Source organism: Orcinus orca, chromosome 7 (assembly GCF_937001465.1).
Source record: "Orcinus orca chromosome 7, mOrcOrc1.1, whole genome shotgun sequence".
Lineage (NCBI taxonomy): Eukaryota > Metazoa > Chordata > Mammalia > Artiodactyla > Delphinidae > Orcinus > Orcinus orca.
The window spans coordinates 102178353-102206081 of NC_064565.1; the positions used below are offsets into that span (position 1 = coordinate 102178353).

Here is a 27729-nt window from a genome sequence, read left to right on the forward strand (position 1 = left end):
GTCATGGAGCCTCGGGGCGCTAAGCCGCGGGGGTCGCGCGGCAGGGACGAACGTGGACCCGGCCACACCACCCCCTCGCTTCGCGCACGCGCCGCCGCCACGCACTCACGCCGGGCACGTACGCCGTCTCTGCCGTCCGCCCCTAGCTCGCGGCCGGGGACCCTCTGGCCAAGTCGGGGCCCACAGGAATGTTCAGCCTCTGCCTCCAGCCGCTCTCTTCCGCAGCAGCCCCGCCCACCAGGGCCGCTCCCAGCTCCTACCCAGGGCCCCATTGGCCGAGTGTCTCCGAAGGAATGGTGCACGCTAGGGAAGGCAAAATAGAACAGCGGAGTCGGCATGGTCACGTGCTCAGGGCGGGAAATCTGACCGCACGTCCTGCCGGAGTCCTTGACCTCCACGGAACCAGGGATCGGAAGCTGCCCTCTGCTCGCCCAGTAGGTCGGTATACCCAAGCGATCGCATTGGCCAGCTTTCCCACATGGCCGACCCGGTCCCCAGCCACCAGGGTGGTTCACACACACCCCACACCCCGCTTGCCCCCAGAACCTTGGCCACTCGAGACAACAAGCCGCGACCTGGTCAAAATCCCTTCTTTATTAAGGGTTGTCAAGCTGTACACGGTCCCCACCCCACTCCGCTGTAAGTTCGGGCAGCGTAGTTCACCGCTCACCCGCAGCGGACCGCAGCTGGGTGAGGGGTGGGGCGAAGGGAAGGAGCTGGGTCCCAGCATGCAATGCGGCAGCCCAAGGCGAAGACGTCCTGTCGCCCCTCCATCCCCCTCAAGGGACAGTGGGATGCAGGCCAGAGCTCTCTTGCTGATAGGCAGCCAGTCGAGGGCACACTTCCAGCCCTGTCCATCCCATGTGCAGGTGGTGGGGCGGGGTACAATAAGCAGCAATAGGGGCCAGGAAGGCCTCAGTCTCCCGGGGGACCCATCTTAAAAGTTGGAGAGGGCAGCAAAGAGTTTCCATCCTGCTCCTGCAATTTAGAAACTTCCTTCTTAGTGTCAAAAGATAGCATGAGGGGAGCTAGGAGCTAAAGCCTCCACACCAAGACAAAGCAAAAGCTGAACAGAAGGGGAACAAGCGAACGGAACAGGAGCAAGTGGCACACATGCCAGTGATGTGCAGGAAGCAGGGGAGAGGTGAGCAGGCTGCAGCACTGGGAGAGAACTGGGGGTGAGGTAAGGGCCACAGCCTGAGCTGCTCATCTGTTCAGGGTGCGGGGAGGGCGGCTGCAGAGGTTGAGGGTCCAGGCCCACCTCCCCACTCCACAGTTGGCACAGGTTCTCCCTGCTTGGCAGCTTCTGTGGTGGGCAGTCCTCTGGAGACTTGCAGGGTTGGGTGCAAAGGTGGCAGTACTGGGGCTGGGCTGGGGACCAGTTTCTAGCACCACACTCTGAGCCAAGGGGTGTCCTGGGGATGAGGCTAGAGTCCTGTGTGCCCTGGTTCCTAGGCCCCCAATCTCTCTCCTGGGGCTGTGGCGAGCCCAGCATTGGCACCTTCCTTGGCCAGGCACAGACACACAAACACCACACGCGTGGAGCCAGGCAACACTCAGAGGAGCCCTCCATGGCAGGCGGATGGGATGGCAGGGCAACGGTGGCCTCCATCCTGGGGCATAGGGACCCTCCTCAGCCTCGTCTATACCTGTGGAGAGAAAAGGGTTGGTAATGGAGATAGTCTTCAGCTATCTGCTTACACAACAGAAGCCTGGAGATAAAGGAAACGGAAAACTTCATTCTTGAGGAGGTAAGCAAAGGAAAAATCAAGTCCTGGATTTCACAGCAGGTGAGGGAATAAGAGGAAGTGTACTTTGGTGGGGAAGTTGCAGTATCTCTGCCTGAGAGGCCCACCTCCCTTCACATGAGAAGCTTTGACCTCAGCCTGCAAGTTACTGCTTCTGGCATTTGTTTTGGGGTCTTGAAGCCCTTACCTTGTGCACCTGAGGGGGAAGCTCATCCTCTGAGCCCTCTTCGGGCACGGGCTCTGGGTGCCTTGATGCTGACTGCCCATCTTCAGCCCATCCCCCAAGGGGCAGCCGAGAGAAGTGAGAGGGAGCCCGGGGCACTGTTCCAGGATCTAAAGATACAAGTAAATACTCTTAGAATGAACACAAACAGGAACGAGGAGAAGGATTCTGGGGCTTTTGGGGGTAGGTGGAAGTGCGGGGGAGGGATTAGTCGCCTTGGGTCTGGTCCCTCTGACTTCTTTCGTCCCCTAGAGGCCCCAGAAGGACCACCCTTCCCTGAAGACTCTGTGTCCTTCCCAGTGGATACCTGTGATGCCTCCATAGCGCCTCTGGAAGCCCCCATGCAGGGCAGTGGTCTCGGGAGCTCCAGGCCGGGATGCAGCACAGGGATAGCTGGCGGAGCGGGGGATAGGCTGGGGGCCCCGGGCACCCTCTCCCCCCTCTTCGGGGGCACTCTCCCCACTCTCATCACTCTCCCGGCGGTGCCACACATGCCGCTCAGGTTCAGCCTGGGCCTGTTGCTTGTGGAGCTGAGAAGTGGGGGATTCATTAGTTGGGGACAAAAGAATATCTGTCTGAAATAGCTACCCTCCACCATGGTATCGGCCAGTTCCCATTTATACTGCCTCACCTAGAATCACTGACCCAGAGTATCTGATGTGTTAATAATGTGTAACATACACATGATATCTTACAGGTTAAATTCTCAGCAGATCCCTGGAACAGGCCTGTGCATAAATTGTAATAGCTCTCATTTTCCCCAGTCATTTGATTCTGGAACAAATTGGTTGTGAATCTAAGTGCCAGGAACTCTTTTAGGTGCTAGGGATACAGCAGTGAACAAAACAGACAAAAATTCCAACTCCTGTGGGGCTTATATACTTGGGGGAAGTGGGGAAGGATAGATAATAAACAAATAAATAAGGGAAAAATACAATGTCCCATGGTGCTAAATGCTATGGAGAGAAAAACAGAACAGGAAGGTTCAGGAGGGTAGGCAAGGGAGGCTTTTACTCAGGGTGGCCAGAGGTGGTCTCATGGGGAAAGAAGGAGCATACTTGAATGAGAAGAAGGGAGCCCTGTGGATATCTCAGGGAAGTAGGTTCTTGGCAGGGGAAACCACAAGTGCGGAAAAGGCCTGGGTAAAAGTAAGCTAGGCTAGAAAGGATAGGAAGAGGATGTATGTGGGAATGGAGATTGCAGAGCAGGTAAATGGCAGAGAAAAGATTTGAACCCAGGTCTTGCTTCACATCTAAAACCCTCTATTCTGTTTTCAGCTGCCACCTTGGTTCTACGACCCTGCCCCTTCCAGCCCACTCACCTGGTGCATATAGAGGGCATGCAGGCTCATCTCAGTGGATGCATATTCCGACAGCACCAGGCTCTGCAGCTGTCCTTCCCACACACTGCTCCCGGAGCTGGCTGTCCTGGCATCCACCCTGCCCACCAGCACAGACAGCAGTCATCAACATTTCTGAGACCCACACAAATTGCTGGGGGCTACTGCCATGCCCTCCTCTCACGGCCCACCTCTACTCACCCAGAGCCTGTCATGGTGCTGGGAGCCCGGCCTGTGGGAGCCTGACCAGGCTGCAGCGGGGAGAAGGAGCGCAGGGCAGAGGCGACCTCAGCCCTGTGCCTGGAGCCCTGCAAGTCTCTGGGCAGTGGGGGGCCCCGGCAGGATGAGCCGGCTACCACATTTGCAATAAGGCTCAGTGGCTATGAAAGAAAAGGGTGGGTAGAATTCTCAGGGCATAGGGAGGCCTCTGAGACCCCAGTATTCTGCACATTAGTACCCAGTGGCACAGAGTGGACAGAAGGAAACTGACCCGGTAGGCCCTTCCGCCCCAAGCGCATGTCCCACGTCCCAGCTCCTGGAGTCCACTCTTCCTGTCATCTCCCAGTCCCTAGGAACGCACCTCAGACTCAGATTGTAAGGATTGGATGGACGTAAAGAGGGCATTTTCCGGGAGCAGACCCCCTTGGGCAAGGCCTGCAGCTGCTCCGTCCCGCTGAACTTGCTCCTTGAGGAAACCGAGGAAGGCCGTGCTCTCACGTGGTGGCTGCCAGCCAGGGTTGGTGATGGCAAAGTGCATGAGTGACAACTCTGTCTTCCCGTCCTCGGCTTGCTGGTACACTGAGGCCTCCGTCTGCCCACCGGACAGCCACTGTACAAGGGAGGCCGCAGTGAGCAGGACTGTCCCCTTACAAGAACCCTTTTTGTACCTTTCCTGCTAGTGGGGAGGCCTTGCCCCTGGAGGGCAGAGACCACAATGCACTGCTGTATCTTGTCCAGGGGCCCTGGTGCCCACCCCACGAGTAGCCACATGCCAGGCTAGCTGCTTGGTTTGTGCCTTTCAGGGAGCTTGGCCAAGGGTGCAAGTTTAAGGTTATAATCGAGCCCAGGCTCCTGTTTACAAAGAAGTGTGTGCCCTGGTACAGGGTTGCCCCAAGGCAGGGCTGCCTTTTTGTGATTTGTTGGCTCAGAAGGGTGCCTTTTTGCAGTTTGCCCAAAGACACTGTATATGCCAGCATCACCTCTGGCCAACTGCCCCCCTCCCTCCTTTCCTAATACCTGGGGGTGCCCATGCTGGCGAACATCCATCTGAGCGAAGGAGCAGGTATCTCCAACACCAACGACCTCCACGGTGAAATTGCGGAAGAAGTCTATAATCTCCAGGGCCCGTGGGCGCAGGCAGAAGATGAGGATGAGCGGTGTGACAATGGGGCTCAGTAACTCCTCCAAGATGAACACCTAAAAGGGAAGGGATCAGGGTCACAAGAGAGCAGGAGGGAGCCCAGCCCTCGCCACCAGGCTATCAGCCAGTCTCTAGCAGGCCCTAACTCCAACTCCACTCACTGCCTTGTACTGGAAGAGCTGGGCAAACTCGTCCCGGGTCTGCGAGCGGTGGGCATTACCCTGCCAGTGGTCAGGCATGTAGTGGATGTGAGCGAGGATCACGCGGAGCAGCTGCTCAGGGCAGAACACCATGTGCTGGTCCGGAATAAAGGACCTAGTGGGATCAGGGTCATGGTGAGACATAAGCCCCCGGGAACGCTAGTTGGCTTGCTCCCACCTGCTCCCCTGGCCGACCTGCACACGGTCACGGTGACCCCCAGGAGCGTGACAGTGGTGAGGACATGTTCCACAGCCAACACATCTTCGTCGTAGATGGTGAGGGCAATAAGCACGGCCAGGATGGAGCCAGCAAAGAAGGCGCAGTTCTTGGCCAGCAGTGTCAGCAGAGGTGACAAGAAGCAATTCATGTACTTGGATGCGGGCTTGTAGCCTCGGTTGAGGCGGGACTGTAGCTCGTGCTCCAGCTCGTTGAAGTGGCGGAGGTAGCAGCGGCCGTAGAGCGACCAGCAACGTGCTCCCAGGGCCCCCGGCTCCCGCTTCAGCACCTCGGCGTAACTGAAAAAGGCATAGAGGATCTGCCAGATGAGGATGAGGGGGCACAGCAGGAAGTTGGCGATGCCAATCCACAGGATGCGGTTGCTGAGACGCTGGGCCAGCTCGAGCCGTTGTCCCCCACGTTTGTACTCAGCCTTGAGGCTCCATTCATTGAGAAACAGAGAGCCAGGTCCCCAAAAGAGGATCAGCTCGAAGTTGTACTTGAGGCCCCGAGTGAAGAAGACAACCTCCCCGAGACCGGGCAGGCGGAAGCGCAGAGGCAGGAGGGATTTGTTAACCAGTGCCACCATGTAGTTCTGGAAACGGAGGATGCGGTGGTAGATGTCCAGCTCTGTTAGCTCACGCTTGTGGATGCAGATCTGGTGCTCTTTCTGGGTCTGCACAATCCGGGCCTGTACTTCTTGCCACGTGCAGTATGGAAGCGCAGACTATGGGGTGGGGAAGAGACGAGGGATGGAAGGTGCGGTTGTTGCCTCGGCCCCTTGCCCTGCATGAGCTGTGAGGCTCAGGGGTCCTCTGAGTGGAGCCTTTAACCGGATGCTCCTTGATCTGCAAAGGACGGCTGAGGCTGCCCGATGCCCGGGAATACAACCCCCCCCACTTCCCAAGCTGCAGAAGACGTCCTGGCCTGTGGTTGTAACTGCCCAATTTCCCAGTCTCACCATGGGGATGCGCAGAGCATGCAGGTAGAAGGAGTGGATCTCCCAGTAGCAGCAAATGTTATAGATGAACTTGATGAGCCGGTGAACCCAGAAGACACCAGCAATGACGAGGATGGTGATAAGGGAGCCATTTTCCTGAATCCTGGTGGGGAAAAGAAGGGGAGGAGGAGTGGCCCTTGAGGAGCCTTGGCAGACATGCTGCTGTCCTGAAGGATTTGGAGAGGCTGAGCCTGAGCCTGTGTTCTGGGGAATGTTACTGCCTCACACTCCACTCCATTCCCCACCTGCTAGCTGAACAACAGGCTCTGGTGCCCTCTGAACTGCAGCACTTACCTGGCACTACAGACTGGGGCAGGCAAAAAGGCATCTGGCAGAGTAACCTTGACAGGCTCGGTAGGGTGAAGACTGTGGTTCACCATCTTGTTGGCAAATAGGATGTCGTAGTCCACACAGCTGACCAGGAAGGTGGTGAACGCAACCACAAAGAGGAACTGCCTGGGGAGTTGGGAAGAGAGGGCGCAGTCCGAGAGATACCAGTGAAATAACATGGGAAAAAGGAAGAGTCTGGAAGCCCCAGACCAAAATTAGGGAGCAGCCTCTGGGGAAATGGGCTGGAGAACTCCGTGTGGGCTCTCTCTACTGCTTGGCCCCAGGGGACCCAAGCCAGCTCCTTTTTTTGCTCTTAGCTTCAGGCACCACAGAATCAGCCTGCTTTTCCACCTCATAGTAATCTCTGCCGCCACTCGCTGGACTCCTTCAAAGGTCTTAAATTGTGGTCTGTGGTCCCCAGTACCTGATTTCCTTTTGAGATGGTAGTTAGAAGCCCTTTGCGGATTTGAACTCTTTTCTTATGGAGGGAAGGTTTCCCAACCCCTTGACATTTGGCAAAGCCATATGGCTCCTTCCTCCTAGCAGGCTCTCTACTCGGCAGCAGGCCTAAGGTGCAACCAAGGCAGAACAGAGACATTTTTCTCAAGTGAGTGGCTGGCATCTCTGATACCTCCTGCCTGAACCATGCCCATTCCACGGGAGCTCTGATGAAATGATCAAGTCTGACTTCTCTTTGTGGAAGAGACAGGACTTGGAAAGCTTTCCTTATAAGCGAGATTAAAGAAGATAAGGCTGTAAAACGGTGTCACACCCAGTCCTTAAACTCTAAATGTTTGCAGAGTTTTGAGCCTAGGACTGACTTGCATTGGCGGTTTGGGCCAGGCGTTGAGCTCAAAGAGAGGAAACACTGAAATGTATTCCTTCACCACATCGTCCATCCCTTCTTATACTTACATGAGCTCAAAGATCTCCCCGATGAGCATACAAGTGAAGCCATTCTTCTGGTGTAGATTATAAACGTGTAATTGTTAAGAGAAACTGATCTATATAGACAGCAATTAAGAGCACAGGGACTTCCCTGGTGGTGCAGTGGTTAAGAATCTGCCTGCCAATGCAGGGGACATGAGTTCGATCCCTGGTCCGGGAAGATCCCACATGGAACAAAGCCCCCCGTGCGCCACAGCTACTGAGCCTGCGCTCTAGAGCCCGTGAGCCACAACTACTGAAGCCCACGCTCCTGAGCCCGTGCTCTGCAACAAGAGAAGCCACCACGATGAGAAGTACGTGCACCGCAACAAAGAGTAGCCCCTGGTTGCCACAACTAGAGAAAGCCCGTGCAGAAATGAAGACCCAACACGGCATAAAAAAAATTTTAAAAAAAGTACAGACTTTGGTGTCACATACCTGAGCTGAAGTCCTGGCTCTATGACTTTCAAGCTGTGTGACTTTGGCCAAGTTACTTAACCTCTCTAAGCTTTTGTCTGTAGTGGTGTGTTGGGAATAATAGCACCTGCCTCATAGGATTATTAGGTCTGAGATAATGCATATAAAGTATTTAACACAGAACTGACACAGAATAAGTCAAATGACATTAATTACTATGGTTATTAGCATACCATCAAAAAGAATCACACTCAGAGAGGTTCCTTATAAACTAACACTACAAAATGCAAGGCACGTAGCTCTTGATAAATGTGAGGTATCATTGTTTATAATGATCATTATTTCTCTAGCCTCTTTCAGGCTCAAGGTGTCTGAAAAGGATTAGAACCATACCCACACCGACTTCTCATCAGGGGCCTGGCTTAGAGAGGGGCTATAGGTCCCAGAGCTCCAACACAGAGACACAAAGGATATTCGAGAAAAGAAGAGATCAAGGTTTTCGATGTGGTGCCAAGGTGCTGTGGGTACAGGAGCAGAGACGTCAGAGCCCTGAAGAAGTGGAAGCCCCTGCTCCCTCAGTGGTCCTCCACCAATTCTCCCCCCAAGCCCCAGCTCTGGCCGTCATGTCCAGGAACTCACACTTGCTCCCCTCAGGGACATGCACCAACAGGTCCTCCTCCCCGGGGGGTGAATCGCTGTAGGAGGCCTCTAGGCGCTGGTATTCAGTGTCAAACTGCGCCATCACCACCGCTCCCTGTCCACCTTGTCCACCTGTGGGTAATGAGGAAGGAGAGACCCAGGTTCAGACACCTGGTGCTGTTCGTCTTCTCCCCTGCCTACCAGACCAGAAATGAGTGAGAAGGAATCCTGGGCTTGGTCTCCACTACCAGTCTTCTTGGATCAAAGGCAGAGAAAGAGCAGTAACCCAAGGAGAGCAGCAAGCTCAGGGCTTGGGAGGCCCTCACTGACCAATGAGGTCAGTCATTCCCAGAGCCTTTATTGAATGTCTACCAAGGCCTTGCTGGCCTGAAGGCAGATTCTGGCCCTGTGGGGGGGTCTGCTTCATCTTCTATTCACTGGAGAGAAGGGGTCCTCCCCCTCCCCTCCTAGAGAAACCTTGGTCTCCCAAGAGACTAGCAGTTTGGAAGCACTTTGTAAACAGAGATTTGAGATAAGCACATGGCCCTACCAGCTCCATGGGCAGTGTCTGCTCCACTCCAGCCCTCGATGCCCTGGCTCTGCAGCTGCTGGAGGAGAAGGTGTCAGGCCCCGGAGAGTGGGGAGTGGGAATAGAAATAAACCCAACCCTACCACCCCCCGACGCCCCATACTCAGGGGCGGCCAAGCAAGGGGCAGGGAGGCTGCAGTGGGAAAGAGGCACCCTTCCAGCCTAGGGCTATGCGTACTTCCTCTGGTTGTATTATACACGGCCACTCATTCAACTCTAGGGTCCCAAGAAGTGTCTAAATGAACCTGTGGAGACTGAGTCTGTACAGGGCTGGACTGTTTCTCCATTGCCCCACTTCAGCCTCAGAAATTAGATGGACCGTTCAAGGTCCACAAAGCCCCAAACCCAAAAGCCAAGAAGAGAGTCTTTTCTAAAGAGGACCTTTCTGGTCAACTCCTTCCCTTGCTTCCCTAGCCCCAAAGGCCCAGCAGGCAGGCAGAGTTCCTGGATGGGATATACTGACTGGGTCAGTGTAGACCTAGATTCTGGGTGAACTGTGGGTTACCTTGGTCCTGGAGCCAGGCATGATCTAGGTGGCACTCAACCAGTCAGTGCAGACCCCGTGGCTGTGAAGCCCTGCCCAGCCAGGCCCCGGTGGGATTCCCTGGGTTAGTGAGAACCCTGGGTCCTAAGCTGACCAAGCCCTCAGGGAACTCACCACTTACTGGGTCAGTGTAGACCCAGGGCCCATAGAGCCCCTGCCAGCCGGGCCTGGGTTCAGGGGTTCCTGCGAACGTTGGAGGAATCAATCCAGTCCGACAGCCGATACCGCAGGTGGGCTGGGTTGCCTCCCTGCACCCAGCAGCCACGACCCGAGCCCAGCACGCCCCCAGATCGCCCGGCCCCCGGCCAAAGGCTCGGCTCCCAACAGCGGACAGCCCTGCGCGCGGCCCCGTCGCTCGCGCGCGCCCCCGTCCGCGCGCCCCCGCTATCAAAACATTCCGGCTGCGCGCCCCCGCCCCGCCCGCGGCGCCCCTTCCCCCGTTACTCGCCGCGAGCTCACTTAGGGCTCCGAGGGCACCCCTGGCCAGGCCCGACCCGGGCCGTGAGATTTCGGTATCCGGTCTCGCGTTTCACCTCAGGGACGGTGACCCGGGTGATTCCAGGGGCTCCGTCGGCTCCACTGGGCTCAGCCAGACCCGGAGCAGTAGGCCCGGCGTCTGCCACTCACTGTCACCCGCAGTTAGCCTGACCAATGAACATGATGGGTGGAGACACGACGGCCAATCTCGGCGTCTGGGGCAGGACTAAAGGCTAGAGGCGGGTCTTGGAAGTCAGGGGACCAATTGTGCGCTCTACGTGGGGAGGGGTTCAGGTGCGGGCGACGCCTTTTGTCCTCTTTGCTGCCCCGTAGTGACGAGATTGTTGTGCTTTTGCAGAAATCCGTGCTTCGAACTGTAGGCGGCCGTGTCACTCGGCTCCCCGGGACCTTTGGGGCAGCTTCTGAGGGCGGGGACGAGTTCACGCCGTTTAGTCACTGCTGGAGGTCGTCGCACGGGTAATGAGGAGCGGTTGGTTAATGAACCTCAGTGATTTTAATTCTGTTGAACTGGATTTGGTTGCTGAATGCGCCCCCATTTCACTCTTGTGTGGTCCGAGACTGGGTGGTGTGAGAAAGCGGGCTGGGGTCACGTATTAACCCCTGTCACCAGGGCGAGGGCCGTGGTGCCTTGCGGCGTGGGGGAGACCAAGTCATGCTGGCGGGAGACGCGGCATAGGATCTTGCTTTGGGGAGCTCTGTTTCTTAACCGCCTTTCTGCTCAGCCATGTCGCCGACTCCAGCTGCAGCCCAGGCTTCTGTGTCGGTCTCCCTGTTTGACCTCAAGGCGGATACTCCGGTCCTTCAGGGCCTGCGCCTGGTGAGCCACGCTCCCGGGGAGGCTCTGGCCCAGGCTCTGCAGGTTTCCTGTCCAGGTATCTGGGAAGGTTTGGGGTGGACCCGTGAGGGACGTGACAGGGCTCTTTAAAGGGAGCTTATTGCTCCTTCAGGGAACACATTTTTTATTGGTGTTTCCCAGCTTAGGAGCCCTTGTTGACATTCCTTCTACTGAATAAAATTTATCAAACCCCAACTGCAGAGTGTTTGTTTTTTACTTTTCCTTTTAAGCTGAAGTTTGTGTATATGTTTCTTAACTGTTATGAATTCAAGGCAACATTTGTACGTGTAAAATTAAAATCTATATTTTGGTCAAAAAAAAAAGAATTCACTCGATCTCTGGATTTCCAGAACAGGCTCCTGAATTGTCTCCAAACAAGTCTCTTGCCATTGTTTATGCCTCATCACGTTACCACCACTGCCTGCAAAAACACTTCAAAATTCCTTGACATAGTCCAAATTTAACTATTCCAATCAAGTCATTCCTTCTTGCTGAATATAAAACAACTTACTCTTGGTTTCATACAGCTTTAGTTTGGCTGTTTCTCTTGTACCTTTTTAAAAAACAAACTGCACACTGTAATTGGAAATATAAGCTAAAAAAGTGGTATTTGGGAAGTGACTTTTGCACAGTTAAAAAGAATTTTAACTTTACCAGAAATCATTTTCTAGGATTTCTCTAAACAATCCCTTTGGTTAATTTACATACAATGTTTGATTTATATTCATTTTACGTACATCTTTTCAGTAGCATATTTATTGTATAAGGTGATTGTTGTGCTATTCGCTTCATTATTACTAGATTGTAAATTCCTTGAAGGCAAGGACGTGCCATCTTTTTTTGTATCCTCCTCTGCTTTGTATATCAGACACTGAATGTAATCCTAGATACTGTGGATTTGGGCTCCTTTTCTACCTCTGTTTACCCTCCCCTTATTTAGGTTCAGGGGAGAGAATAAGCCCAGAAAGAAAACCACTCCAGGGTCCTCTGGATATTTCAGAGAAGTTGTTTCGTTCAACCTGTGACCAGACCTTCCAGAACCACCAGGAACAGGTAAAAGACCAGGTACAGAGCTAAATGGTGGAAGCAAAGGGGTAATGGTGGGTGGGGAGAGGTAGACATGTTGTCTTTAATGAATAAAGTTCCATGTTTTAACTAAGAAAGTTAGTGTTACCTGGTCATACTTCCTGGAGTTCTGTTAGAGGTCTTGGATACCATAAAAGGCCAGGCTGGGCCATGCTTCCACACTGTGCTTCCTTCTTTGCCTCCTGCTAGAGGGAACATTATAAGCTTGACTGGCATCGGTTTAACCTAAAGCAGCATCTCAAGGACAAGCCTCTCCGGTCTGCCCTGGACTTTGAAAAGCAGAGCTCCACAGGTGATGACTGTTGGGAGACCTGTGTGCGGATAGGTCATGGGGATGGAGAAAGACCCTAGTTTGGAGCTTGAAGAAAGGTCAAAGATGGGGCACCAAACTTGCGTATCTCATGTTGTTCTCAGGAGATCTTTCCAGCATCTCAGGATCAGAAGACTCGGACTCAGCCAGTGAGGAGGACTTGCAGATACTGGATGAGGAGAGGGCTGAGTTTGAGAAGCCTGACCGACCCCGAGGCTTCCACCCCCATCGGGTTCTTTTTCAGAATGCCCAGGGCCAGTTTCTTGATGCCTATTGCTGTGTCCTAGGCCCTCGCCAGGCAAGTGCCAGCACAGGTCGTGTGGTCAACTCCAGCCTTCTGTACACTCAGCCTAGACTTTCCCTCAGCACAGTCCGTGTCTCACTTCTTTCCTTCCTTCCTGTTGGGGGTGGGTATCACACTTGACACCACAGTCTTGGATTGAACTGGCTTGACTCTTAGAAGGGTCAAGTGTAATGGAATTAAGTTTGGAAATAGACCAGTCTAGGTTTGAATTATGGTTCTACCACTTGACCTTGACTACCTCCACAAGCCTCAAATTTTCTTTTTCTTTTTTTTTTTTTTTTTGCGGTACATGGGCCTCTCACTGTTGTGGCCTCTCCCGTTGCGGAGCACAGGCTCCGGACGTGCAGGCTCAGCGGCCATGGCTCATGGGCCCAGCCGCTCCACGGCACGTGGGATCTTCCCGGACCGGGGCACAAACCCGTGTCCCCCGCATCGGCAGGCGGACTCTCAACCACCAGGGAAGCCCTCAAATTTTCTTATTTGTAAAATGGAGACAAATAAGTTGTATTAAAAGAGATGATGCATGTGAAGCACTTAGCATTGGCACTTATTTCTTGCTGTCAGTAAGTGCCACAGATATGTTCGTGCAGCAGAAGTGCTGCTACAAAACCTGAAAAGCGGAGGTCCCAGGGACTGCATTGTGCTCATGGCTGCCGCTGGGCACTTTGCTGGTGCTGTTTTCCAAGGGTGAGAGGGTGCTGCATGGGGTAAGGATGGAATGGATCCTGGTAGCCTGGGAGTACCAGCTGGTTTCCAGTACTGAGTCTGTGCTGTCTACAGACAAGAAGTGTTGACACACAAAACCTTTTACTGCTACACAGTGCGGGCCAAGTGGGGCACAGCCCAGGGGCTTCAGGATGCCCGGGGTGCAGCTTCCCGCTCTGCTGGAGCCAACCTGAGGCGCTACAGTGAAGACATGCTATATAAGGTGAGTTAAGTGTCCAGATCTGGTGCTCCTCTAATCTACACTTTTTCCCTCTCAACTGATTAAATGTCACAGTAGGGAGGCTGGCTCCTGTATCCTCCGTCTTGGTTATTTTTGGGTAGATGAAGGTAGAATGGGGTGAATGCCCAGGATTCTTAGTCCTGCCATTCTCCCTCCATTATCTTCTTTCTTTCTTTCGTTTTGGCTGCATTGGGTCTTCATTGCTGCGCACGGGCTTTCTCTAGTTGCGGCGAGCGGGGACTACTCTTCGTTGCGGTACGCGGGCTTCTCATTGCAGTGGCTTCTCGTTTCAGAACATGGGCTCTAGGCATATGGGCTTCAGTAGTTGTGGCACGAGGGCTCTAGAGTGCAGCATCAGTAGTTGTGGTGCACGGGCTTAGTTGCTCCACGGCATGTGGGATCTTACCAGACCAGGGCTCAAACCCGTGTCCCCTGCATTGGCAAGCGGATTCTTAACCACTGTGCCACCAGGAAAGCCCCCTCCATTATCTTCTGCCTCCCACTCCCTACACATGATCTGTGGGTCATGTTTTGGTTGGAGATTTAAAAGTCGCAAGTGAAGAGATGCAGGGCTGAGTTACTTTCTTCTCTAGGATGTTCGTGACCTGCTGGCAGGGCCAGACTAGGCTAAGGTGCTGGAGAAGGCTGGGACGATACTGATGCGTGCACCCCGCTCTGGCCGGTCCTTGTTCTTTGGAGGCCATAAGGCTCCCCTGCAACGTGGGATCCCCGACTTTGGGATATCCCCCTCACTACCCGCAGACCCACCTTCCAAGAGCTACAGCGTGTGCTCCATAAGCTGACCACCTTGCATGTCCACGGTGAGCCTTCTGTCCAGATCCCCAGACTCCCTAGACCTTCCCGAACCTCCCGGCCCAAGCCTCGGCTTCTCATTTGTGCACCCAGATGATCTTCTAGCCCTCGTACTGCAGTCCGATGGCATCTTCATTGAGAGAAACCTGGGCTGGCTTCTCCTCAGCTAAATTTGAGAACCATCTTTTGTTTTATGGCAGAAGAACACCCCTGGGAGACAGTCAGGTTGGATTTACCTCAGACAAACTGGAAGACAATGAGAGGAAGGAAGGCCATTGAGGAAGAAAGAAAGGTCCGCAGTGATGAAAATGAGGCACTCGGGCGGAATGCGGAAGCTCCCAAACAGGGTTTGAGCACCATCTGGCAATTGTCAAATCTCTCTCGGGGTCTGTCCTAGAACTGCAGTGGCAAATCCCCTACTGTCATAACTTATTCACTTCCCTATTTATAGGTAAACCCTTACATACTACACACACACACAGGTCTGTTTATAGTGTGGGGTATGTGGTAGCAATTACACGTTTTGTGACTTTTCCAAATCTATCGTCTCTTTTGTTCACTAACGTTCTCTCTAGTACTTTGAAAAGTCTTAACATGAAGTCGATGCTTGAATGTGTGTTGTGTGGATCTTACATAATTTACCTGTCTTCTTGGATGCTCTGGTTTTGGGCTAAGGGCTGCTTGCCTCGCTGCAGACTGTTGGCCTGCACGGCTGTCACTGCTCGTGCTTTCCTCTGTTGTGCACCACCCTAAGGCTGTCATGGGAATGTCCAAGGACTCTTGTCCCTGCCTAGCTTCTTCTGGGCCTGTGCTTGTCTGGGCTGCGAGCCTCATCTCTGCATGTGATACTAATGGCTTCAGCTCTTGATGGGCTACTTTATCTTGGGTGACAAAATACAAACACTTTTATTTCAAGTGATCTGGATTTTCTCTCTGTGTACATTCTGATGCATCTGGGGCAGCCCACAACCTTCTACCCTCTGCTTATTCCTGAGATGGATCTAACATAGCAAATTTTTCCCTAGGTTCAGAGTCAGAGGGAGAGGATGGCTCCCAGGTAGAGTTGGAGCTAGTAGAGGTGACACTGGGGTTGCTGGATCTTTGTGAATTTGAGGTATTGCCCAAGCAGAGGAGTAGAAAAAGGAATAAGAGGGAGAGAAACCAAGACCTGGAGGCTGGGGCGCAAATGACTCTTTCCCAGCAACCTCAAGAAGATGAGGCCTTTTCAGAGTCAGCCCCTTTGGGGCCTTCCCCAGATGAGGCCAAGTCCCCTGGTCAGCCGGAGCTCTGGGATGTGCTCTTGGCTGCTTGCCAAGCTGGAGATGGGGGATGCTGAAGCTCCAGCTAGCTGCCAGCCCCCTAGACCCTGGAGTTCTGTCTCTGCTCAGTGCCCCCTTGGGCTCTGGTGGCTTCACCCTCCTGCACGCAGCCGCCACAGCTGGGAGAGGCTCAGTAGGTAAGGGCCCTCGTGCCGGCCCCTCCTGACGATGATCTTGGCACCAGCTACTTGGCAGTGTTTCCCCTGGTCTGCTTGGGTGATGTTGGGAGGAGCCGGAGGCAGGTGATGTTGAACTCATTTTTTGGGTTTTCGCACCTAGGGACTCCCGGACCCGGCCACCGTACACGGTTGCAGCTGACAAATCAACACGTGATGAGTTCCGGAGCTTCATGGAGAAGAATCCAGATGCTTATGATTACAGCAAAGCTCAGGTCAGCTGGAAGAGGAAGCAGCAGAGTGGGAAGGCATCAGAGATCCTGGCTAGGTCTTTTCTATTTTCTTGCAGTTTTACCAAGGATAGTTTGTATAGGTCTTACCTTATACCTTCCTGGAAATCCTCCAGGTGCCAGGGCCACTGACAGCAGAAATGGAGGCGCGGCAGGCCATTCGGAAAAGGGAGCGGAAGGCAGCCCGGCGGCACCGGCAGGAGCAGCAGTGGGAGCAAGGAGAGCAGCGGAGATTTGCTGCCCTCAGCGACTGAGAGAAGGCGAGACTGGAGGTTCTTTCCTCCCCAGCAACACTTCCTTAGAGGTCTGATCCGGTGTGCAGTGTCACTTCTTGGGTACCCTCTCCACCACTGGGGCCTTGTCCTTAACACAACTTCTCTTCCCCTCAGGGAGCTCTGGCTGCAGAGCACCAACTAGCTGCCCGTTTGGGAGCCCCTACCCCTCAGGTCCCTGACCCTGCCATCATCAGTGTTCGGTACGTAGAGGGGGTGGGCGTGAGTGGGTAGGTTGTGATGAGTTAGAGGCCATTCTGGACAAGTAGAATGCGTGCCCGCTCAGTGTTCAGAAAGGCTGTTGAGGGGATTTGAGATGCTCTGGGAACCTTTGGAATAAAAATAGAAGTGGCAGGAGGAGGGACAGGGAAGGCTTGGATTAGAAAGTTTCTGGGACACCTCTCCAGCCATTTTTCTTCCTCTTGTTCAGACGCCACTGGAGCTGTGGGACATCCCTCCAAGGCCTCATATTCCCTTTCACTACTTTGACTTCTTTCCTCTCCACACGCTGCCTCCAGGATCATCGCTGTCGGGCTGGGAAGCCCTCTTCCTGATCTCTTACAGCTCCACCTGGGGCCAACTCTAGGCTCTGAGAGGGCACATACACACTGGCCCCCTCTGGTTTCTTCTTCCCCACGAAACCAGAGAGTATTTGGAAGATTGAGGTGAGGGACATTCAGGAACCAGGGCCATAGAGGTGTGTGGAGCTGGTACTGGCTCTTGAATTTTAATCACAATGAAGTTTGGCAAGGAAACTGCACTTGTACTTACATTCAGACCTGTGGCCTTTGTTTCCTTACGGTCACCATGACTAGCACCAAGGGATCCTGCCCACTACATGTCCCAGGTCCAAGGGTTACCTTTCTTTCAGTGCCCACTTAACTCCATTGGTTCAGAGGCACTTTCAGCTGAGAGGGAACAGATGTGTGTCTTATGCACAGTGCCATTGAGGATAGGCCTATCCAGGAATTGGATTTGGGGCCGAAGAGGCACATTTTCTAGCTCCAGCAACGTGATTTTGTTGAGGGCTCCCCTAGGAAACAGCAGGGGTCTTGGCACGTAGAGGGTCTGTTGTGGCCCCCTCTTTGTCCAGTAGCGGCCCAGGTTAAACCCATTGATCCAGACTTGGCCCTGGGGAGGAGGAAGGAGAGGAATATAAAGGATCAGCTCTCAAAGGGGTAGAATTGTCCCCTTTGGGGTTTCTAATCAGAGAAATAATTTCTGCTCTCCCTCCTTCCAAGATTTTCCTCTCTTACCACCCTACTCCCCAGCCCCACCCTCACTGTCAGCAATACCTTGGTCCATCCAGGTAGAAAGAGAAATGTGTCCCCGCCTGAGTCTAAAATTGGGAAGGTTGTAGAGTAGAAGGTGGGGCCAGAGGGAGTTTGAGGATGTGAGCTTTTCAGCAACTGGTTGGGAAACCGCCACTTTACAAGATTATCAACTTTCAGAGGGAACATCAGCCACTGGGTAAGGACCGTTTGCCCCAGAATTGGTGGCTCCAATAGGCCCTGTGAAGAAGGCAAATGAAAATTCATCATTCTCTAAGTTCTAAGGCCAAACTATCCCTACTCAAGCCCTGGGATGCAACTAGTGGCCATGTCCAGATCCCCACAAGCTGCTACTTTGCTGCCTAAGCCCTAAGGACATAACTTTTTTTTTTTTTTTTTTATGGTACACGGGCCTCTCACTGTTGTGGCCTCTCCCGTTGCAGAGCACAGGCTCCGGACGCGCAGGCTCAGCGGCCATGGCTCACGGGCCCAGCTGCTCCACTGCATGTGGGATCTTTCCGGACCGGGGCACAAACCCACGTCCCCTGCATTGGCAGGCAGACTCTCAACCACTGCGCCACCAGGGAAGCCCAGGACATAGCTCTTGTTTATCTTCTATTAGGCCCCTATCTTTCCAAGGGTGTTCGGTCAATAAGAATATTGGGGGGTGGGAATTCCCTGGTGGTCCAGTGGTTAAGACACTGCGCTCCCAATGTAGGGGGCCTGGGTTCAATCCCTGGTCAGGGAACTGGATCCTGCATGCCACAACTAAAGATTCTGCATGCTGCAACTAAAAAAGATGCCATGTGCTGCAACAAAGATCCCACGTGCAGTAAGGCCTGGCGCAGCCAAATAAGTAAATAAATAATTAAAAAAATGAAATTAAAAAAAAAAGAGTATGGGGGCAAGGGAGTGGGCATAGCTAGCTCACCTTGAAGTCACTGCTGTTAGACCCGAAACTGAACCTCCCCATGTTCTCCAGCAAGACATCCAGTTTGGCCCCCTTTTTCCCCGTCAAAAATAGGTTGTGTTTCATGTTTCGTTCCAAAACACCCTGAAACACCTGTGGATAAGAGTATCTGTTAAAGGGAGGAGCTCAGCATCTAGCCTGTGGCCACCACACAGGAAGCCACATAAGGACACTGATTTAGAGGGCAAAGAGAATGTAGCCCTTCTGTCACTTATCCATTCATAATGGAACCTTATCCTTAGTCAAACTCTTCCTCATCCCAGCTTATCCCCTCAAATGTGAGCAGGCAGTGGGAAAAGGTAGATATGGGAAATTTAAGACTAAAGTGTGCTGGGGAGGAGAGGAAATGGGCTCAGAGATAGCCTGGTATTAGGTTCTCACCCCATCCACCATCACGTAGGCACGGTCATGGACTCCATTGTTTGGCACCCAGAATTGTGCTGGCTCAGAAACAGTATGGATCAGATAGGTCCGGTACAACATATACCCATGGTCCTGGGTGTGTAAGAATAAGTTTATAAGCTGAGAGATAAGAAAGGATACTGTGGGGAAGATGCATAGCTGAGGGAACACCCGGTATAGCTGTTGCCATAACCACCAGATGGGGGATTATGCTTTACCTGGTTGACAGCCTCAAAGGTCATTGGCAGGATTGAATGGATGGGCCCTTGGGGACATAGGAAGTCTAGGAAAGCCAGCAAATTCCCATCCTGTTAGAATAAGGGGAAAGTATCAGAATATGAGGGAACTTTCAGAATAGAGGGTAGGACAGGCTGGGCTATTTAGAGAATAAAGGGGTAGAATTAGAGAGTAATGGAGAGAAGCTTACCAGGTGTAGGCTCAAAGGTCCAAGCATCATCTTGGGGCTGGGGGGAGGTAAAGGTCCCAAGGGAACTTCCTGGAACTGAGACCAAATTCTCTCAGGAACCATAGGAAAACCACACAAAGAACCCCTATTCCAAGACCCTAGTGCAGGGTTCTTAACTGGGGGTCCAGGGAAGGGCTTCAGGGGTCATGAAGGTTCTGTAATTTTACATATATTTGTGTGTATCTCCCCAGGGAATCCCATTTGGGTGGGTGAGAAATGCTGCCATAGGGTGCTCAGAGGGCTCTCTGGCGCAGACAACAACCACTGATTTATGGGATCCCTTTACAAACAATTTGGGTACTCCCTCCCCCCAAATTAATAAAAGCTTTCGGTGCTTAATGAAGTGGTGGGGCACCTTGCTGATGACATTTCGAATAGCAAAAAGCTTAGGTGTGGGGTCCCCTGCTTCAGATATGGGTGCATCGTAGTCGTAGCTGGTAGTAATTGGAAGAAAGCGTCCCTTCTCATCAGCACCTGGTCAAACCAATTTAATTAATTCAATATATCTTTCAGGTGATAGGCACTAAGCAAAGAAATGCATGCAGAGAATTTTGCTATCAGCAGGGGCAGCAGTGGCCATATCCAGCTTCTAGCATCCTAATCCGTGCAGCCCGCAGATTCTAATTCCTTGCTGCCTCCCTGCTGCCACCCCAGGGACCATCTGGACTCACCATTCCAGTATCCAAAGTTGGTACCTCCATGGAACATGTACCTAAAGTGGGGGAGAGCAGGGGGAAAGGTAAAAGCTGACCCACTGAATCTTAACCTTCATCCCCAGCACCCAGTTACAGAGTCATGCTGGCCCCGGCGTCTCCAGTTACATGTTCACACTGGCTCCCAACTTCAGCATGTTCTCTAGTCCTTTGGTTACAGCTGGTATGGAGCGTGTGGAGTGATTCTGGCCCCAGTAATCCAGCCAGCCTGTGTAGTACTCAGAGTTCACCTACAGCATGAAGTGAAAGGAGCTGTGAGCCAGATGGGAACCGAGCCCAACCCATTTCCCACACTGACACCTGCTTTGATTGCCCTCCCCTCTGGCTCCTCACCAATGGCCCGCGGGGTTCATACTTCCGAAGTAGGGCAAAGATTTTGGTCATGTTGTCAGCTGCAGAAAGGAGGCAAAGGTGAAAGATGAGCAACATGGAACAGGTGCCCCTTCCCCAGACTTCACTCCGAACCCTTGCCCAGGAGACCTGGGCCAAAATCTATAGTGGTATAGAGTCCCTGGAGGGAGCCACATTTGAGGCCTTCAGGGCCATCTGTAGTGAAGAGCAAGATCTTGTCTCCAAGCAGTGCACGGAAGAGCCCAGCCAGGTGTCTCATGTAGCTCATGTCGCAGGCCCCGTAGCTACCGTATTCATTCTCCACCTGCCAGGGGAAAGGAAAAGTGGAGGTCAGCTATGAGGTGGAGAAATTAAGGACACCGGCACCTCCTTCCCCTAGCCCAGTCAACTTTCCACTTGTACCTGAATGCTAATGATGTTGCCCCCATTGTGGTAGAGCCATGGATGTATCTTGGGCAGCAAGACCTTGAACCAGGAATCCACTGCGGCAAGGAAGTCTAAAGGAAGGGGCAGTGCTCTGTTCATCAGGGCACCACCACCTCTGCAGCCCCCACCCCTAGCCTCAGTGCTAGCAACTTCAGTGCTGCCTGAACTCTGGGCTGCACTTTGCATCCCACTTGTCCACAGCTGTGTCTGGGAAGCAGTGACTTGTCAGGAGAACCTCTGAACCCTAAGCACTTGTATAGTTGCATGGCAATGAAATTTGAGCATAGGAAACAAAGCAGTATTTCTTGTAAATTCATTTTTTAAATGTAAGAAAAATGTTAAAACACATCATATGGAGCTGTTATTATGTAATCATATATACTTGAGATTGCTATGAAGTAGCATGGGAGTTTACAAAAGTGTAGAATGTCTGACCTGCACCCTGATGTAACTGACAGTCCAGGAGATTTAAGTCATCAAATGAAAGATGATATTAGGTATCATGCCTTAAATTCTCAACTCCTATTGGTGATTTCTATTGACTCACCCTCAGAAGACTCATGCATGACCTCTGCCTCCTTACCTAAGCAACTCCAACTCAGGCTTCAGCTCTTAAATTTCACTTCCCCAAGGAAACCTCTGATATCCTAGATGAGGGTAGATCCCCCTGTTACACACTCTCACATCACCTCATACTTCCCTTTCGAGTGCTTAACAAATTATAATTAAGCATTTATTTCTGTAATTGTTTCCTGTAGGTCTCCCCCACTAGTGAGCAGGAACCTTGTCTGTCAGGTTCATTTGCTGCATCCCTGTCATTGAGGACAATGCTTAGCAGATAGCGGACTCTCAAAGGTGGAGTCAACGAAAGATATTTTAGAGGGTGTTTTTGTATTCTTAAAACATTTAATTCCTTTACATTTTGTGTTCTGTATAAAGGAGGCCCAGGTTGTTTTGCCTCCTTTAATCCAAGCATACATTAACTCTCACTCAACAGGTATTTATGGGTGCTCACTATGCACTAAGCAGTGTTCTAGGTGTTAGGGATACAGAAGGGAACAAAATGGACAAAGATCTCTGTCCTTGTGGAATTTCCTTTCCAGTGAGAGAGGCAGTGAATTAAATAATCAGGTAAAATATGTAGTGTGTTAATGTCAAGGAGAAAAAATTAAGCAGGGAAGGAGGATATAAAATGGTGGGGTGAAAGGAGTTTAAATTTTAGAGGGTGGCCCAGGGAAGGCATCAGCGAGGTCATTCTGCAGGAAGATAGAGGCAGTACCACGTGCAAAGGTCTCAAGACAGGAACAGCAGAGAAGCCAGCATGAACAATGGGGAGAAGAGTGGATGTCACGGAGGTGACTGGGCCAATTAGGTAGGACCTAATAGGCCATTTTAAGGAATCCATGGTTCGTATTCTGAATGAGTTGAGAACCTGTTGGAGAGGTTTAGACAGAGAAATGACATGATCTAAAATATATATTTAAACTTATATTTTAAGAGGATCACACTGACTGCTGAATTAAGAATAGACTACATGGGGGAGGGGCAAAGAAGGGAAACCAGTTAGGAAGGTATTAAAGTAATCCAGCTGAGAGAGGTGGTTTGGACCAGGGTGGTGGCAATGGGGGCGATGAAAAGTAATTGAATTCAATATATTTTGAGGGTGAAGCTGACAGGATTTTCTGACGGACTGAATGAGGGGCCTGAGAGAAAGACAGGTGTGAAAAATTCCACCACAGTGTTTAGCCCGATGAATTGGAAAATGGACTTGCCATTAACTGAGACAGGGAGAGTGTATGAATAGCTGGTTTGAAGGGAACTTAGTTGTATCAGTGTGCCTTTTAGACCTCCAAATGCAGAAGTCAAGTAGGCAGTTGGATATATGGTTTTGGAAGCCAAGGGAAGGTCCTGACTGGAGATATATATTTCAGAATCATTAGCTATCAGATGGAATTTAAAGCCACGCAAATGAATGAGATCATAAAGGAAGTAAATATATATGGAAAAGAGAAGTGTCCAAGGACTGAGCCCTGACACACCCCAGCACTTAGTGGAAAGGGAAATGGAGAAGGATCAGTAAGAGACTGAGAAGGAGTGGTCGGAAAGATTGTAGGGGGAGGGGCAGGGACCAAATAAGTGTGGTATCATGGAAACGGTGAGAAGAGTATTTCACAGGACAAAGTGATCAACTGGGCTGAATGCTGCTGACTGGTCAAGGGGGATAAGATCTGAGACATCACCATGGATTCAGCAATGAAGAGGTCACTGGTTTTCTTGAGAAAAACAGACTGCATGTTGTTTTTCCATCAATACTTTTATCATTTTAAATGTATTTCATAGTCAATTGAGTTTCGGAAATGCTATAAGTGGCATAAAGCTCTCCAGCACCCTAAGAAGTGAAACAGCACCTGGAGAGTCCCCAGCAGATATAAGGAATTTTGACCTTTTTAAAACAGTAAACTTTTTAAAAGGTGTAAAGCAGATAGAATTATTCCCTGCTCTAATGACTTCCTACTTGCACCTGAAATGAAATCCAAACGCCTTGAAATATTGGGCATCTCATCTTTTCTTTTTCATGCTCTTTCCCTAGGTGATGTCTCAGTACGCATGGATTTAAATGCCATCCTTACACCGATGACTCCCAAATTTATACCTCTAGCTCAGACCTACTCCTAAGCTCCACATTCACACATCCTATTGCTTACTTAATATCCTCCCTTGAGTGATAAAAATTTAACATGACCAGAACAGAACCATTGTTTCTTCCCCTAAAGTTGCTCTTTTGCCACCCCTTGTCTTCTCTGTCGTCCCTAAGTCAGTAAATGGCACCACCATCTTGACTGGCCAGAAACTTGATTCCTTTCTTTCCTCATCCTACCCACACTACCCCCACCCCTCCCCCTCTCATCGAAATCTGTCAATAGAGTCCTGGTGACTTTTATCTCCAACCTATAGCTCAGTCCTGCTCTCTTCTTTCTATTTCCACCACTATCACAGTCCAGGAGTCATCATCTCTCTCCTCAGCTACAATCATATTCTCCCAGTTAAGTTTCTCCACCTCGACCCTTGCTCCCCTCAATCCATTTTCCACATCCAGGCTAACATAATCTAAAAACAAATCAGATAATTCTGGTTAAACTCTTTCAATGACTTTCTACTGTGCTTATAATAAAATGCAAACCCCTTATAGTGGCCTGTAAGATCCTGCATTAACAGTCCCTATCTATCTACAATTTCTTGTCATACTACTCTCCCTCACCCACTGTGCTCCAGCCATGCTGGCCTCAACCATGCCATGATCTTTCCTATCTCTGGGCCTTAAAAGATACCATATCCGGGAACTCCCTGGCGGTCCAGTGGTTAGGACTTCGCACTTTCACTGCCGAGGGCCATTCAATCCCTGGTCTGGGAACTAAGATCCTACAAGCCCTGAGGCGCGGCCAAAAATAACTGAATTAATTAATTTTTAAAAAATACATCATTCCCTCTACCTGGTCGTTCTCACCTCACTCTTCATATGACCGGTGTTTTCCCTTCCCTAGAGTAACTGAAATGTCATCTTCTCCGGAAAGCCTTTTCTGGCCTTCCTACCTAAAAGAGGCCCTGTTATTCACTATCTCAACTCCTTGTCTATTTTCTTGTGTAGTATTTTTAAATAATCTTATAAGTTTGGGGTTTTTTAAAATTAATGTTTCTTCCAGACTGGGTCTCTCTGGTCCCCCAGTTCCTAGCATTCTGCTGGGCATGATGAAAACACTAAATATTTGAATGAATGATCTCCGTTTTGGGCACTCAAATGACCCATTTTGTTGTTGTCCTTCGCATTTTTCTGTGTCAAGTCTTTTTTTCTCAACTCACCTGGATCTGAAGTTCTCAGATGAATTTTAGGTTTTCGAAGCAACCAGGCTGGGAGACCCCCCTGAGACAAACATAAAGACAACAGAGAAGTGAGTGGGGGACTTCCCTGGTGGCGCAGTGGTTAAGAATCTGCCTGCCAATGCAGGTGACATGGGTTTGAGCCCTGGTCCGTGAAGATCCCACATGCTGCAGAGCAACTAAGCCCGTGCACCACAACTACTGAGCCCGCATGCCACAACCACTGAAGCCTGCGCGCCTAGAGCCCGTGCTCCACAACAAGAGAAGCCATTGCAATGAGAAGCCCACACACCACAAAGAAAAGTAGCCCCGCTCACTGCAACTAGAGAAAGCCCGTGCAGCAACGAAGCCCCAAGGCAGCCAAAAAAAAAAAGTGACTGGGCTTTGTTGTCTGGGAGTGGAGTAGGGGAGGTAAGAAGGGAAGAAGTTGAGTATAGTGATGTAAGTGACCCTAGAGTGGGGGCAGATGCGAGTAGTCTGGGAACTGCACTTGGGAGGCTTTGCTTCTATTCATTCTCCCACTAACTCACCATCTCCCACTCTGCACAGATGTAAGGTCCTGGTCTCAGTATGACCAACAGGTTTGCTAAAGTTGCCTCTTTCAGAAATGCAAAGAGGTCACGGCTGGCATTAAAGTTATAGACCCCAGGCTCTGGCTCGTGGTAGTTCCAGGGCACATAACTGAGAAAGGAAGAGGTTAACAAGGGCCCAAGGCAGGGAGATGCCGCGGAGGCCTATGGGCTCAGGCCTTGCAGGGAATCTCCAGGAAGCTGTTGGAAGGAGGTCCTGGCCCACCCTTTCCCACCCTTGGCTGGGAGGCCCTGGAGCTAGAACCTCTCTCATACACAGCCAGTCTTCCTGTCCTGATCCCCTTCTTAAGGGGGTGGTAGGAAGAGTAAATCCCACCCTTCCATGGCTCTCAGGAGCACTTCTTACAACTGTACGGCGTTGAGGCCACTCATTCGCATCTTGAAAAGCCGGTCTGCCCAAAGCACCCGTGGTACCCGAAAGTAGTGCAGGCTGCCAGACACGTAGCGGAACGGGGCCCCGTCCAGGAGGAATCTGTCATGATCCCGATCCACTACAAACGACCGAGTGTCTGCCTGCAAGGGGAGAGACGGTGCTCAGCAGTGGTCTGGAGTCGGGGGTCAGCGTCTGCCAAGAGCAGAGATGGAACTAGCCCTTCCCAGTATTCTGTTGTTTTCACTTTCGTTCTCTCCTCCGCCATATCTGATCCCGTCTCCCCGCACCCAGCCGGGTGGTTTGATACTCATCCTACCTGGGGCAGCAGCCGCGTCAGGAGTAGCAGCAGCAGGGAGGGAAGGCAGAGCAGCTTCTGGGGAGCCATGGCGCTTTCGGGGCTCTTCTAGTCAGAGACGGTGGTCCGACCGTCACGTGGCGGATTCCTGGGAGGGAACCTCAGCGGGCAAGTGGGCGGAGACCACCTCAAGTTGCCAGGCGAATTAGTCTGGACTTTGTCTACAGCCTGCAGCTACCCACGACTCTACTAGTTTGTAAAATCCTCTACATCTTGCTACTCAAAGTGCAGTTCATGAGCCAGCTTCACCAGCATCACCTGGGAGCTTGTTAGAAATGCAGAGTCTCAGATCCTACCTCAAACCTATAGAATCAGATTTTGTATTTTGACAAGTTTTCCAGGTGCTCCTAAGCAAACTCAAGATTGAGAAGCAGGGATTTCCCTGGTGGTCCAGTGGGTAAGACTCTGTACTCCCAATGCACTAGATCCCACATGCCACAACTAAGAGCCCAGATGCCACAACTAGGAGCCCACATGCCGCAACTAAGACCAGCGCAGCCAAATAAATAAAGATTGAGAAGCAGTGCTCTACTACACTGAGCCCCCTGAGGGTGGGGAGAATCTCATCCAACCTGAATCCTCTGCTTCTATCACAGGGCCTGGCACATAGCAGGTTAAATCTAGATGAATGTCAGAAACAGGTTCAGAACCAAGGGAAACCAGAGGAAAGGGGGTGGGGGGGGGACCAGATTACAAGAGGGATCTTTTTCCTGGAGAGTCCTTTGCTGCTTCAACAAAAGAGAACATCTAGGCCATCCTATTTTCTTTGGATGTGCACCTCTTTCCAATTTATCCCTGCCTGCTTAGGCAAGAGAGGTCGAGGACAACTGCCTGGTTCCAAGGCTTGGGAATTTGTGAATTTCCATTACACCTGCCTTCACAGTCCCAAGCCTGGGATGTGAGGACCAGGATAATATTATTATTATTATTAATTTCTGCTTATTGACACTGCTGAGAGCTATGTGTCAAATACTGTGCTAAGCACTTTACCTCTCATTTAATCTCCAAACAACTCTATGAGGCAGATGATTATTATTTCCATTTTACTGATGAGGAGATTGAAGGATACAAATATTAAGTAGCCTGTTCAATGCCACACAACTAGTTTAGTAGAGCTGGGATTTAAACAAGGCAGTCTGGCCTCACAGTTCATGCACTTAACCTTAGGTACTATTATACCTATTTTACAGTGAAGGAAAGTGAGCCTCCCAGAGGTTAAGTAACTTGTTCAGGTCACACAGCTAATAGGCTATTAAGACAGGATTCAGACCCTAGACTGGTTCAAGAGCCTGAGCTCTTAACCACTGAGACTACGGTAATGGGATACAGGCCAGAGCCCTCAAGGTTGTACTGATCAGAGCTCCAGGGGTCCAGGCCGCCAGCACCCGCCCCTCTCAGCATCCACCTCGGGCTGGACCGTAGCTGGCTGCCCAGTGCGCGGGAGATATGACGCCCCCTACCTCTGGCATTGGGAGATGGAGGTCCTGGGGGCCCTCAGGCCGAGGCCGGCTTTGCTCCCCTTTGGCGTAGGTGCCTGCGTCTTGACCCGTACTGAAGGCCAGGTGTGGAACCCTCACTCGGGTCCTGGGACCCGTCCTCCCGCAGGCCTAGCCA

The 27729-nt window shown here is 51.5% G+C and overlaps 3 protein-coding genes across 7 annotated transcripts; 1 reads left to right on the forward strand and 2 right to left on the reverse strand.

The window, feature by feature from the left end:
- Window positions 1–192: 192 nt before the first annotated feature.
- Window positions 193–10162, reverse strand: ATG9A (autophagy related 9A). The gene is given in 18 exon segments (XM_049712617.1): window positions 193–293; window positions 296–347; window positions 1936–2081; window positions 2279–2501; window positions 3293–3410; window positions 3512–3690; window positions 3891–4139; window positions 4547–4726; window positions 4832–4985; window positions 5066–5814; window positions 6049–6190; window positions 6382–6543; window positions 7333–7397; window positions 8236–8279; window positions 8401–8532; window positions 8951–9008; window positions 9495–9716; window positions 9993–10162. Coding segments are annotated over 17 exon segments (2775 nt in total). The 5' UTR covers window positions 9516–9716; window positions 9993–10162.
- A 175-nt stretch (window positions 10163–10337) lies between these two features.
- On the forward strand, window positions 10338–17094 carry ANKZF1 (ankyrin repeat and zinc finger peptidyl tRNA hydrolase 1). Its single transcript, XM_004262695.4, is given in 15 exon segments — window positions 10338–10903; window positions 11807–11919; window positions 12142–12244; window positions 12367–12576; window positions 13157–13253; window positions 13347–13494; window positions 14106–14232; window positions 14235–14333; window positions 14526–14672; window positions 15351–15647; window positions 15650–15781; window positions 15887–16035; window positions 16167–16310; window positions 16440–16525; window positions 16753–17094. Coding segments are annotated over 15 exon segments (2124 nt in total). The 5' UTR covers window positions 10338–10755; the 3' UTR covers window positions 16877–17094.
- GLB1L (galactosidase beta 1 like) lies at window positions 17023–27716 on the reverse strand. 5 transcript variants are annotated; one of them, XM_033427289.2, is made up of 17 exons: window positions 27576–27716; window positions 26077–26203; window positions 25734–25900; window positions 25328–25478; window positions 24780–24840; window positions 20898–20992; window positions 20625–20799; window positions 20478–20536; window positions 20253–20374; window positions 20103–20143; window positions 19787–19905; window positions 19393–19467; window positions 19184–19273; window positions 18945–19058; window positions 18525–18656; window positions 17618–17833; window positions 17023–17453 (listed from the first exon to the last, which is right to left on the reverse strand). In XM_033427289.2, the coding sequence occupies exons 2-17, from the start codon at window positions 26143–26145 to the stop codon at window positions 17190–17192; spliced, it is 1950 nt and encodes a 649-aa protein (XP_033283180.1). In that variant the 5' UTR covers window positions 26146–26203; window positions 27576–27716; the 3' UTR covers window positions 17023–17189. The 5 variants fall into 5 exon arrangements, with proteins under 5 accessions (XP_033283180.1, XP_049568569.1, XP_033283187.1 ...); XM_049712612.1 differs by having other exon boundaries at window positions 26077–26242; window positions 27576–27715; XM_033427296.2 differs by having other exon boundaries at window positions 26077–26215; window positions 27576–27713.
- Window positions 27717–27729: the final 13 nt, after the last annotated feature.

Coding starts and splice junctions, on each gene's coding strand:
- GLB1L (XM_033427274.2), bottom strand. Junction 25,479..25,733: donor GGCCTCAACGCCGTACAGTT/GTAAGAAGTGCT, acceptor TTCCTTTCTCAG/TTATGTGCCCTGGAACTACC. Junction 18,657..18,944: donor CCTACGTGATGGTGGATGGG/GTGAGAACCTAA, acceptor TCTTATCCACAG/GTGTTTCAGGGTGTTTTGGA.